Source organism: Volvox carteri (assembly GCF_000143455.1).
Source record: "Volvox carteri f. nagariensis unplaced genomic scaffold VOLCAscaffold_25, whole genome shotgun sequence".
Classification (NCBI taxonomy): domain Eukaryota; kingdom Viridiplantae; phylum Chlorophyta; class Chlorophyceae; order Chlamydomonadales; family Volvocaceae; genus Volvox; species Volvox carteri.
This window is the reverse complement of record NW_003307568.1, coordinates 90,589-103,230: the sequence shown is the minus strand read 5'-3', so window position 1 is coordinate 103,230 and position 12,642 is coordinate 90,589. Positions and strand designations below refer to the sequence as shown.

The window sequence follows — 12,642 nt, the reverse complement described above, 5'->3', positions numbered from 1 at the left end:
CGGTTCGTCGATTGAAGCTCACAGTGGCGCTGACGCCTCGACCGCAGTCGTCCAGGATTTTAAATGCGCTTGCGTCGGTAGGCCATTCTCTACATTTTAAGGGAACGATTTGTCGAGCATCGAAAATTGCCTCCTAGGTAAGAGGAGTCAGAGGGTTCTCACTTTCCCGTGGCGAGCGTGGCAAGGTCCTTTGTACTCTTCCTGGAGGTGAGCCTGGCCGTGAGGCCAGTCAAGGCACGCTCCATACTACTGTCCAAATGCCTGCCCCAATAAGGAGATGCTCACGATGCAACACGGAGCCCGTGTCGGAGACTACCGAGATGCTGGATTAAATAGAACCTTTCCATCTGTTTGAAAGTAACATATGGGCAAGCCACTAAGCATTCTACTTGCAGCTCGGAAAATCCTGTCTGGGAACAATTGGCCCCCAGCGCCGTACTTACAAGAAGAGCGCCCGAAAACATTACACTGTCACATATCAAATTATACATTCTTTGGGCGGGGATGGTAGTTTTACATTGGATTTCCACAGTGGTTTGCACACCAGTTTTTGCTTATGGCGACTATCGCGCTTGTTGCCATCTGACTTCTATTTGCATTAACCACAGCGAGCACTCTTGACCTGCTTATCCTACTCCTTCTGACGGCAGCCGCCGGTCCCGGTACAAACAGCGCGGCATGGCTAGCCCTTCACGGTCCCGTGGGAGTTCATCGACTTCTGGCAGCTCGAGTTCCAGCGACAGTAGTGGGAGCCGTAGTAGCGGGAGCAGCAGTCGTTCCAGTGGTTCCCATAGTTCTGGGTCCAGGTGATCTCGCCTTGCTTGTGCACGAAGTTTGCTGAGTTTGTTAGCTGAGGACTGAGGGGTTGAACTTTCGTTTCTGCCGGCCTATGGTACTGATGCACGCAGCCCAAGCCGGTCACGGTCGCCTCGCGGGAGGGGCCCCAGCCGCGACGGCAAAGACGCCAAGGCGAATGGGGATCGCCCGCAGAGCCCCAAACCAGCAAAGGTGGAGTCTTATATGATGTCATATGAGGGTATCTTCTAATACGACGTTGGGCTGGCGTCGCGTTGCCGGGCTGATATGGTGAAACTCGGGTTTTGCCCCACGCGATGGGCGGCCGTCCTCCCTGGGCGAATGCGGGAACATGTCTGAACCCTGCGTTGCTTCTTCTTGTCTACTAGAGAGGGGCGTTGGCTGTGTTTCTGCTTTTGGTCAGACTACATGGGATGCGCAGAATCCGTCCAGCAGACTAAGGGAAGCTTTTGCATCCGCACAACGAGCGCCGTGTGTTGTTGAACGTGTCGACAGGAGGTTGGCGCTGACGGAGGCGCCACACGCCTGGTGGTGGGCAACTTGACTCGCAACGTAACAGAAGACCACATTCGGGAGATTTTCAGCTGTTATGGCGTGCTCAAATCCGTTGAACTGGCGATGGACCGGGCCGTTAACTTGCCGCGTGGCTTTGCTCACGTGGAATACGAAAGCCACGAGGATGCGGAGCGTGCGCTGGATTTCATGAATAATGGACAAATCGACGGCAATGCGGTCAGGTATGCGGAGGTCAGGTGTCCTAAGGGCGCTTTTCTTTGTCTCACTGGGCCTCTGGGATAAGCGTTGTTGGAGAACTGGACTGCTACGGTAATTAGTTTGGTGGGCATTGCTCGTGTGTGCTGCCACTAATTCCGGTTCGGCCGGGGCCCTGTTCACTGTAAACCCCTGCACATGTCTTGTCCTATAGCTCAAGACGTAATTTCTGAAGGAAAGTCAGTGTCCTATTTTGAGCGATTTGTCGATTTCCATTCTTCAGCTAGGCTCACAAACTGCCTTGCCATGCAGGGTAAACTTTGTTATCCTCCCGAAGAAACGCTCGCCGCCACCGCCGCCACTTCCGCCGCCACCGGGGCGTGGGCCGTCTCCACCACGGCGTGGTGGCAGTCCGCCCCGCCGCGGCGGGCCCAGCCCCCCACGCCGGGGAATGAGCCCGCCTCGGAGGGCGCTGAGCCCGCCGCGTCGGGGAGTAAGCCCTCCCCGTAGGGGGCTCAGTCCGCCACGGCGTGGCGGCGCTAGTCCACCACGTCGAGGTGGCATCAGTCCGCCGCGCCGTGGGCCCAGCCCTCCTCGGCGTGGGGTTAGTCCGCCACGCAGGGGCGGCCCGAGCCCACCGCGTCGGGGCGGCGTGAGCCCACCTCGCAGGGGCGGTGTCAGCCCACCTCGCAGGGGCCCGAGCCCGCCCAGGCGCCGCTCGCCGCCAAACCGGCCGGGTGCCGGCCGATCACCGTCGCCGCCGCGCAGGGGTTCGCCGGTCCGAAGGTATGTTGCTGTGTTTTAGTCTCAGGGCACAAGGGCAGAGAAGTTAATATCGGCTCGACGTGGATATGGGTGGCCATCCGTTCGTTAACTTGGCCGCGAGCCTGTGCCCCCCTGCGAGGGTTATTCCTAGTTAGTGTAGCACCCAGATATGAGGATGGTTTGTCATCCGTGAAGTGGTTTGATCGTAACTGGCCGTGTCTTACTCCTCACGTCCCCTTGCAGGCCGCGCAGCCGCAGTCCTCCGCCGCGCGGCTACCAAGGGGGCAGGCGGCCCCTCTCGCCGCCGCAGCGACGGGGAGCTTCACCGCTGCGGCGAAGGTCTCCGCCGCGTCGCAGCCGCAGCCCGCCGCGCAGGTCCTCACCGGGGGGAGGAAGGCGGCGGCCGCTGTCATCACGATCACGGTCGCGCTCGCCGGCGGTTGGACCGAGGGTAGGTTGGGGTTGGTTGTTCTCTCTGCTTCATGTACGTGGTCCTGTCGATGGGATTCCGAATTCAATGAGATAGCGGCTATCGAGGTCTTCTTGCAACTGAGTCGGTGCCGCTCCGTCCACGCAGGGTGGACGCGTACCGTCGCCTGCACGGCGGCCTGCTCGCGGGCGTAGCAGCAGCTCGGACCGGTCAACGAGCAGCAGTCCGAGCAGGAGCTCTTCATCGACGTCGTCGTCCTCCAGTGGGTCCTCGACTTCGTCTGATTCACGATAACTGGCTATGACACGGTTGGGACTGCATCCCTATTGGGACGACGTTTTTACGACGCATAGTATTAACCGTTAGACTTATGTGTTTTGGCGTGGACTATGTGTGGAATCGCTTTTGCATTCAGACTGGTTGTGTGGAGGAGAGTACGTTGTGGTGGTTGGATGTGAAGCTTGTGGCACGGCAAGAGCCATGTAAACCGAAGAGGCGAAAACCTATTTCCTCACGTTTTACTAATCTTTTTATATTGTTGGACATGTCCTGTCCTCTTGCTCAACAACAGGGCCGCTGCGGCCTGTTGGGCCGCAGCACTAGGACGCCTGTCGCTCCTGTAAACGCTCTCCCGTTATTTCGCTCTTGTCTACAACCTGTTCGTTGCCCTAAAACACTTCATGTGGCATATCGTGAACAGCAGCAACGCTTTGTTTCTTGTGCAAGCGCTGTGACGGCGCCCGAGCTTGAGCTAGAGAAGGGTGGACCTGGCAGCACATACGCAGATGGCGCAGTTGCAAAGGCAAGGTTCAAAGTTATGCTTTGGATAATCCTATGGGCAAATTCATTCATCTGGGTCGGTTTTCCACACGTCGCTCGAGGTTGTGCAAGCACATCGCCATATTCGCCTGGTTAACTTGGCGCGTTCATTCTGGACCGGGCAGGTGCCTGTTGAACGCATTCGGAACTTCTCCATCATCGCACATATTGACCATGGAAAGTCCACGTTGGCCGACCAGCTGTTGTTGAAGACGGGGACAGTGGCCGCGCGTGACATGGTGGTAAGACCGCTGGCGATGGCAGGGACGGAATGCATGTTAAGGGGGCTGAGCTCGCCGGGCTACAGAGACTATTCTTTGGGTGATAGAACATGCTGCGGGAGGGCGGCTCGTGCTGACATGCGTCTTATCAACCTGTTGGCAGAGCTATCAAGGCTTCCACGCAGCCAACCGGCTGCTACTGCCCAACCCGCAAGACCCCGGTAGTGCAAATTTGAGGCAGCAACAACAGCCATCCGCCTCACCGTCATTCGCCATGGCCCGTGGCTGCCTAAATATCAGCGACATCATCAGAGCAAGGCAGGACTGCATAGGGGAACCTCTACCCTTTGCAACCCCCATACACAGGACGTGTCGGGGTTGCGCAAATCCTCAATTTCAGCCCTCACTAGGACCCTCCGCTCCTGATAGAGTGGAATCCCGCCGACCCAAATGGGATCTGTCCTCTGGTAGCGCCAGCTTGCAGCTGGGGACAGCGCCCGGCGCCGTGACCGTGAATACCTGGGGAGCGAAAGCAATGGGGAAAGGGCTTCAGCGCTGTCACGTGTATCACCGGTTACCCCGAGCCCCTTTACCGCACTGCATCACTCTCTCGGCTTACCAGACGACCCGATGCATTCCACTCATGGTCAGGGGTGTGTGCGTGTGTATGTATGTGTGTGAATAAGTTTGTGTGGCAGTGCTGGGTTTGGCTGGGCTGTGTGCTACTGTGTGTGCCAGGCCGCGGCCTCTTCCCGCCGCCCGCCCGTGCTGAGCATGTCTTTCTCCCCTGAGTACCCGGGTCGCATTGGGGAGGTGGGTGAATGGCGGTGTCCCAGGTGGAGGGGGATTCCGGCCATCCCGCCTTTTGGTTCCCAGCCACCAGCACCCCACCCACCATCTAGGAGCCTTGTGGACTTAGGGCCACAACCCCCTTCCCGCTACCGAACAGCTTGCTTCCTTGCCTTGCCCCACTTTTGCATTTGAGGAACCCAACCCAAATCACCCCCTTACCGCAACACCTGCCATTGCCCGTCGATTTCTCTATCTCCATGTCCACCTTTCTTCAGGAGCAATTCATGGACAGCAACGAAATTGAACGCGAGCGAGGCATCACCATCAAACTCAACACTGCGCGTATGAAGTACCGCAGCAAGCGGGACGGCGAGCTGTACGCGCTGAACCTCATTGACACCCCCGGACACGTGGACTTCACATATGAGGTAAGAAGCCGTATGGCTGCTGGGCCGGCGTGCTCGCACGGTACCCGAGTAACTGATCCACCCCGCTTGGGGGCCCTCTGCGGCAACACCACCACCAGATGGGGATGAGGACGATGTTGGTACATGATGATGGCGATGGCGATGATGGTTCGTGCATTCCGTTTCCATTTGCCGCCACGACCACGATGCCAGGGGGCTCCCACTCGGCTCCTGTTTCCCACTCTCTCGGTCTGCCTTTTCGGGTTGGGGTCAAGGCAGATTTCTCTGGGTCCCCTTCCTCGCCTTACCCGACCCAACCACCCTCCCCGCCCCCTAGGTATCTCGTTCCCTGGCCGCCTGCGAGGGCGCGCTGCTGGTTGTGGATGCCAGCCAGGGGGTGGAGGCGCAGACACTGGCCAATGTGTGGCTGGCCCTGGAGAACGATTTGGAGGTCATACCCGTATTGAACAAGATCGACCTGCCGGGTGGGTGCGTGTGGGGAGAGGGAGGCCTAAGGGCTGGGTTAAGCAGGTGGCAGGTGGGCAGGTGAGGGGAGTGGAAACGGGGCCATGTTGGTGGGGCTCTGACGGGGCTGCCTCCGTCCTCTCCCTCCTCATCCTTTGCAGCGCTCACCTTCAAAACTGCCTTCCGCTTCCGTAACTCCCTCACCCCCTCCCCGACTTCCCTTCTCGCACACGAAAAACACATACGTGCGCACACACACACACACATACGCCACCCCATCCCACACATTTCCACCCGCCCCTTCTCCTACCTCTCCTCCCCTCGCTGTACCCCTCCCAACACCCTGGTTAGGCGCTGACCCAGATCGGGTCGTTCGCGAAATCGAGGACATCATCGGTTTGGACTGCTCCAACATCCTCAAGGTTTCGGCCAAGATGGGTATCGGCATCGAGGAGACGTTGGAGGCCATTGTGTCGCGTGTTCCCGCACCCAGGAACACCACCGCTGACCCCCTCAGGGCGCTCATATTCGACAGCTACTACGACCCATACCGGGGGGTGGTGTGCCAGTTCAAGGTGGAGCGGGGGGGGGACGAGGGGGACAGTGCGCCCGGGGTTCTTTGAGCTGGGGCAGGGGGGCCCGTGCGGGGTTGTGGTTGCGGGGTTAGGTGTTGGGTGGGTGCGGCGGGGGTGTTTGGGCGGGGAAAGGGGCTTCTAGGACGCAGACGGGGACCTCGCGGTTTGGCGGCGCGTGCGGAATGGCGGGAAGTGTGAATAGGAAACATCCAGGACTGGTGTGTAGTAATGGGCTTTTACTTGTGTTCGTTGGAAAGTAGTATGTTGTGTACGTTGGAAGTGTATGCATGTATGTATGTCGGTGTTTGTGCGCTTCCCATGGCAGGTGATGGATGGTAAGGTTTCCCGCGGCGACGTCGTTCAAATGATGAACACGGGCAAGGAGTACCAACTGGACGAGATCGGGGTGCTGGCACCGCACAAGGTGCAGGTGAGGATGCAACTGCGGCCGCCACCACCATCACAGGCCCTCGCTTGACCTATTGAACGACGTGTGGGGTGGGCCGCCGCAAGCCCCCGCCATGCACTCCTCCTTTCCTGCCTGCCATGCGGACGCCCCGTATGCACCCTGCTGGTTTATAACAATGGTGATATCGCATGCCGTACACCTGTACGGATGGTTTCGAAAGGCAAGCCGCTGCTCCCTTCACTCGCCTCCTGTTTATTATCAATTGGCTGGGGGCACCACTTTCTGAATCGGCAGCTTTTTCCTGTTCCCCCTCACCGCCATTCAACCCGTCCCTCCCTCGCCCTCGCTCCTGCCCGGCCTCCCTTAATATGCCTCCTCCTCTCCCCTCCACACACACACACACACACACACAACCCTCCTCAGGTGGATACCCTGTACTGCGGCGAGGTGGGCTACCTGGCCGCCCAGATCAAGTCCGTGCAGGACGCCCGAGTGGGCGACACGGTGACCCAGAAGAAGCAGCCCGCCGCCACCCCCCTCCCTGGATACCAGGACATTCAGCCCATGGTGTACTGCGGACTGTTCCCCACGGACACCGACGACTACCAGGTGGGCGGCGTGGGCAGGGTGTTAGGGGTGTCCCCACACCGTGCGTGGATGGTGGGCGGTGCTGGGAGGCTGTGCTGGGAGGCTGAGGAGGAGCAGCAGCGAAAGCTGGATGAGGATGAGGGTGTGGGTGGTTAGGTGTGATCTTGATGGTGAAGGGGGTGTTTTTCAACGTTGGTCCTTGGTTCTTGTTGCTTGATCAGGACCTTCGCGAGGCTCTTGAGAAGCTGCAGCTGAACGACGCGGCGCTCAAGTTCGAGCCCGAGGTGAACAACGCCATGGGCTTTGGCTTCCGTTGCGGCTTCCTGGGTCTGCTGCACATGGAGATTGTCCAGGAGCGGCTTGAGCGCGAATACAACTTGGATCTGATCACTACGGCGCCCACGGTGGTGTACCGCTGCAAGACCACTGACGGCGAGGAGTTTCAAGTCAACAGGTCGGTGGTTGTGTGTATGTGTGTGTGTATGTTTGTATGTATATGTGTGTATGTATGTGTGTGTATGTATATGTGTGTATGTATGTATGTGTGTGTATGTACTATGTGTGTGTGTATGTGTGTATGTGTATGTGTGTGTGCCATAGACGAGCTGAGATCACTAGCCCATAACGCCATCAAGATTGTCCACATGTTTTTATTGTTTGCATGACTCTTTTCCTTACGCTCCGCTGGCCTGCGTTGTCATACGCATGTCGTACATGTCGTCCCTGGCCACGAACGTGCAGTCCTGCCGACCTTCCCGACGCTTCCCGGCGGGAATGGATATCCGAGCCGTACGTCCGCCTGGAGATGGTGACCCCCACTGATTACGTTGGCAACCTCATGGAGCTGGCTAATGGGCGGAGAGGTGCGGGTTCAGGATGACAACACCTAGCCGTAGGGAGGCTTAGGGAGTTCATTGGGCATTGCTTTTCTGGTTTCTTAGGAGGGGAAAAGTGAGATGTAAGAGGTCAGTTCTTGTGGCTAAATGGCAGCTGGAGCGGCAATGGACACAGCTAAAGGAGCATGAAACAGTTCCTGTAAATGCTGCGACTGACCCCGCATTTCCAGAGGGCCCGGACTTTTGAATAGCTGCTGCCAGTTGGCGTGGGGTTGGGGTCATATCAGAGCCACGACTTATGGGACAGAGCCATGAAACCCTCCCTCCCTATCCTTTCCTCCAGCAGTTGATGCTTTGAAAGTTGGTGGGCAGTTGACTCTTGCTTGTTCTTACACCACATAACCCCCTCTCTCCCTCTCTCCCCCCCCCTCCGGGCCCCTCCCCCTCCTTTCCCCCCTTACGATCTCCCCGTCAAACCCCCTCCCCAGGGCCTCCCTCCCATTACTAACATTACTAAAATTAGACAATCTTTATTACGCTGCGTAATTTTCGCCTCCGATCCCCTCCTCTCCAGGCGAGTTCGTCGAGATGCGGTACCTGACAGACAGCCGCACCACCCTAGTGTTCAACATCCCCCTGGCCGAGGTGGTCACCGACTACTTCGATCAGCTCAAGAGCCGGTCCAAGGGATACGCCAGCATGGAGTACAAGATCACGGGATACAGGTGCGAGGGGACGTGAGGGGATGAATTATAATACTAGCTTGTGGCTTCTAGCTTCTAGCTTGCGGCTCTAAGGAGGCTCTTGGGCCTCTGCTGGCTCGTACGGGCATTCGTCATAACTCTCTGGGTCATACAACCGAGGCGTAACACACACATACACACTCTCTCTACACCAGAGCAACGAAGGAACTGCTGGCGCACCGGAGAAACGGCGCAACTGATCCCGTAGGGAAGGGGGGAAATGACGCAGGAGGTAGAGTAGATGGGGAAGAGAGGGCTACAGGCGGGAGACAACTTCCAGGAGGGAGTTTTCAAGAAGTGGTGCCGAGGGTTGAGGCAAGGACGTGGGGGGAAAGGGGGGGGGGAAGCCCTATCCCGGTGCCCGTCTGGTTGTGGCGGCGGGTACTGCAGGGAAGGGGGGAGGGGAGGGGGGAAGTGGTGCGTGGACGGGTGCTGGTTGCTGCTCAGAGGCTGTTGATGTGTGGGCGGTGTGAGGCATAGGTGGGTGCCTCTCGTCCTCTTTTGCCTGCCAGTCTCCCTTCCCCACTTCCCAGTTCCCAACCCTTGACCCCCTCCCTTTGCCTGCCTGCTCTGGCTGCTGTCTCCTCCCTGCTGTAAGAGCCTCACCGTGCTTCAGCCGTACCAACTCCATTTCATTCCTTTCACCACAGCCGCCACCGGCGCCACCGCCACTCCTTGTTATTGTGTCCCCTACGCTGTGTCACTGTAGAGAGAACGACCTGGTGAAGCTGGAGGTGAAGATCAACGGGGAGCCGGCCGACCCGCTGTCCGTCATCTGCCACCGCGACAACGCCTACCGCACGGGCCGCCAGCTGACCTCCAAGTTGAAGGAGCTCATTCCCCGGCAGATGTTCAGGTTAGGCGCTTCATAATTACTAGGGGGCCCGTGTGGAGAGAGATTGTGGAGTTTAGCTCCCCCCCCACAACCCGGTGATGTACCGTATACCACACACACATACACACATACACACATACAAGCAACCACAAAAGCTCCAGGACCTGCAACTAAACCGACATAAGCAGAAGCAGCAGCTAAGGCAGCACAGCGGCGCTTGCATTGTATATTGTCTCCTGTCTGTCTTGGTTATTTGGGTCGGCTTACATACATACATACGTACGTACGTACAGTGTACGGACTGAGGAGGTTAAGGAAGCTGAGTTCGAGGGCATTACCACGTTTCGCTCATCAGCCGTGTCTGCCTTCCACAAGGGTGGGGGTAAAGATGAACCACAGACGAGTGAAGCTGATACAGGAACAGACGGATATTGCAAGGGGGGCGAGGAGGGAGAAAAGGATTGTGCGTCACTATGATGACCGAGTCTCATCGGATTTGGTATCTCGTCGCGCCACACGAGCTATTTGCAACCTCTCGGCTCGACCCCCTCCGTGTCTGACGCGTCATAACCCCACCCCACTTGATCTGATCCGACACAGGGTCCCCATTCAGGCGTGTATCGGCACCAAGGTCGTTGCCAGTGAGGCCATTGCCCCCTACCGCAAGGACGTGCTCGCTAAGTGCTACGGAGGGGACATTAGCCGGAAGAAGAAGCTGCTGCAGAAGCAGGTGGGCTGTGCGGAGGACCTGGGTGTGTGGGGAAAGCACGGCCTCTATCCCGGAGAGCCTTAAGGTGTGCTGTGAAAAGGTGGGAATATGGTTTATGCCGCCCACTGCGGTCCGTCGGGAAGGTGTGGATTTGGGTGGAACAGGGCGGGTGCTGGAATGGAACATGTGGTTGGGTCGGGGTGCTTTGCTCTTTTCCCAACGCGCGTTTGGCAGCTGCACTGAAGACCGCGTGTGTGGACTGCAGCCACTCCGCTGCACTCTGCGGGTAATGTGGTTCCTCTGTCCTCGCCCTGCTGCCCTACGGCCACCTGCGCGGCACCTTCAACCACGTGGTTGCGTTGCGTCGTGTTATGGCGCTGCGCCTTGCGTTCCGTGTCCGGCAGCCTGCCTCCCCCCTTCCTCTCCCCGTATGGCTCAATGCACCTTGCCCCCTGCACGGCTACTCCCCTCTCCCGCTGCCCTCAGGCGGAGGGAAAGAAGCGGATGAAGGCCCTGGGCAAGGTGGAGGTGCCCCAGGAGGCCTTCATGGCCATCCTCAAGATCGACCGGGAGTCCAAGGAAGAGTAGTAGTGGTGGTGAGGACAGCGACCTGGACGGAGCATGTTGTCTATGTGTGTGTGCCTCTTGGAGTGAAGAGATGAGGGATGCCAGGAGTGGTTCGGGGAGGGTAAGGAAAGGTAAGGTAGGCGGAGCGGGCACACTAATGAGCGGCCGATACGGGGGTGGAGGTACTGGTGCTGGCAGTACCTTCCATGACGGCCGCTGTATGATGGTGGTGACGTGAAGCATATGGTCTGTGTCGCTGCGGCGTGGGGTGTGGGCGTGGTAGCGGTGGAGTGGGAGGACTTCAGAGGTTTAGGATACAAGAGGGTTTACGGCTTGTTCCACGTGGCGGATAGCGAAGCGGAGACGGTGTGCAGGACTTAACTGAATAGAATGGCACACACACACGCCATGTAGTGGATGTGTGCATGTGTTTTCTGACATACAGAAGGGAGGGTGGGGCGGCCCCCTTTACCCCGGGGTAACAGACGTGGCTGTGCCAGGTGCCAGCAAGGTCCTGGTGCGACGATTGTCATGGCAGTCGGAGCCTCGAGGGATGCCAGCAGCACGGTGGTGACCGTACAACCATCCTTTCCAGGACGCAGCCTAACACCCACCGCAATCCCCGATATGGCACGTTGTGATGAACCGGGTGCGAGGGAGGTAATGTCATGTGGTGGTGTCATGAGGGGCTGTGGGAACCGTAAGAAAATGTAAAAGGAGACACAACAGGCCACATGCCGCGGGGGTTGGGGGTGCATAGAGGTGCGGTGAGTTCTCTCATCCCAACCCGGGTGAGCTGAGGGCATGAGGGCATCTGGGAAAATACCTCTACCTTTTCCTCCTCCCTACCCCCCTACACTCCCCACCTCTGCACTGGCTGAGTTTCCTCGGGTACGGCGGTGTCCTACACCGCTCCGCCAACCTCACCCATGCCAACCCCCAAAAGAGGTGTTGTGGAGACTGGAGCGGGCAACTGAAAGGAAATTTGATCTTGAGCAGCGGTGGTTGTCGGTAGGGCGTAGGAGAAGCCGGGAGATAGGGGGAGATGATGTGTAGGCGTTTTGGAAGAGAAGCGGCATCGGTCGCTAAAGGGAGGTCATGCTGTCACCATGCTATTGGTGGTGGTGGTGGTGGTGGTGGTAAGCAAGTATATGGCTTGTGGGCAGGATAAAGTGAGGAGAGCAGCGGGAGCTCGGTGTCTGCCGAAGGCCTGAAGACCTGCCCCTCACAAGGCGGCCTATATAGGACTTCAAGCGGGTGTCGGAATCGCCAAGTGGTGGAGGAGGGTCAACAAGGAGGGTCTTGATGCTTTCTGACGGGATACTGCGCGGTGATAATTGGTGTTTTTCTGTAAACGGACCCCATGCGATTGGTGCTTGGCATGCATTAGCGTTGGAAGACGGGGACCGCGGAGCGCATGAATGATGAGGAGTCGAGCCATGGGGCTGTGTGCGGTGCGGTTAACTGACTGCTGCTGATTGTGGGGACCGCATGCTGCGGTGTGCGCGCGATGTGCTGTTGTAACGGAGGTGCAAAAGCGAAGCAGCAGCAAATCGTGCTGCGTCTGTTTTCTGATCGTTCAGAGCTCGCATCATGGTGTAATAGCTCGCCATGCAGCCCTTCTGGCAAGGGTTGACGACGTGCCGGGAAGCAGCACGACCTGTACGGCAGGGTACGGAAACCTGGAGCCCTTAGCAGAGGGTAAGCTAAAAGGCCTGGGTTGAGCAGTCCTGGAAGCAGTCAGTGTCGTACATCATGGAGCCAAGCCAACTCTATTCGTACTTGTCCTGTGCGATGAGGCACCTAATCGCAACCGTTCACGGTAATGGGTTACAGCCATACACACGTGGGGCAGGACGATGTTAAACCATGGACCATTGCTACTGGAGAGTAAGCGATGCTCGTGATGGGGTTTTGCATTGAGCCGAGACGGTGGCTCTTTTCAAGAAGGCAC

The 12,642-nt window shown here is 58.1% G+C and overlaps 1 protein-coding gene across 1 annotated transcript; it reads left to right on the top strand.

The window, feature by feature from the left end:
* Positions 1 to 63: 63 nt before the first annotated feature.
* On the top strand, positions 64 to 10,709 carry VOLCADRAFT_105177 (uncharacterized protein; the record flags this gene model as incomplete). The annotated part of the gene is made up of 20 exons (XM_002951705.1): positions 64 to 77; positions 909 to 1,008; positions 1,312 to 1,553; positions 1,840 to 2,020; positions 2,296 to 2,313; positions 2,536 to 2,747; positions 2,870 to 2,984; positions 3,667 to 3,783; positions 4,501 to 4,575; positions 4,830 to 4,982; positions 5,299 to 5,446; positions 5,778 to 6,001; positions 6,327 to 6,431; positions 6,834 to 7,019; positions 7,220 to 7,452; positions 7,740 to 7,861; positions 8,409 to 8,559; positions 9,287 to 9,433; positions 10,013 to 10,142; positions 10,608 to 10,709. 20 exons carry the CDS (start codon positions 64 to 66, stop codon positions 10,707 to 10,709), a joined length of 2,775 nt encoding a protein of 924 aa, XP_002951751.1.
* Positions 10,710 to 12,642: the final 1,933 nt, after the last annotated feature.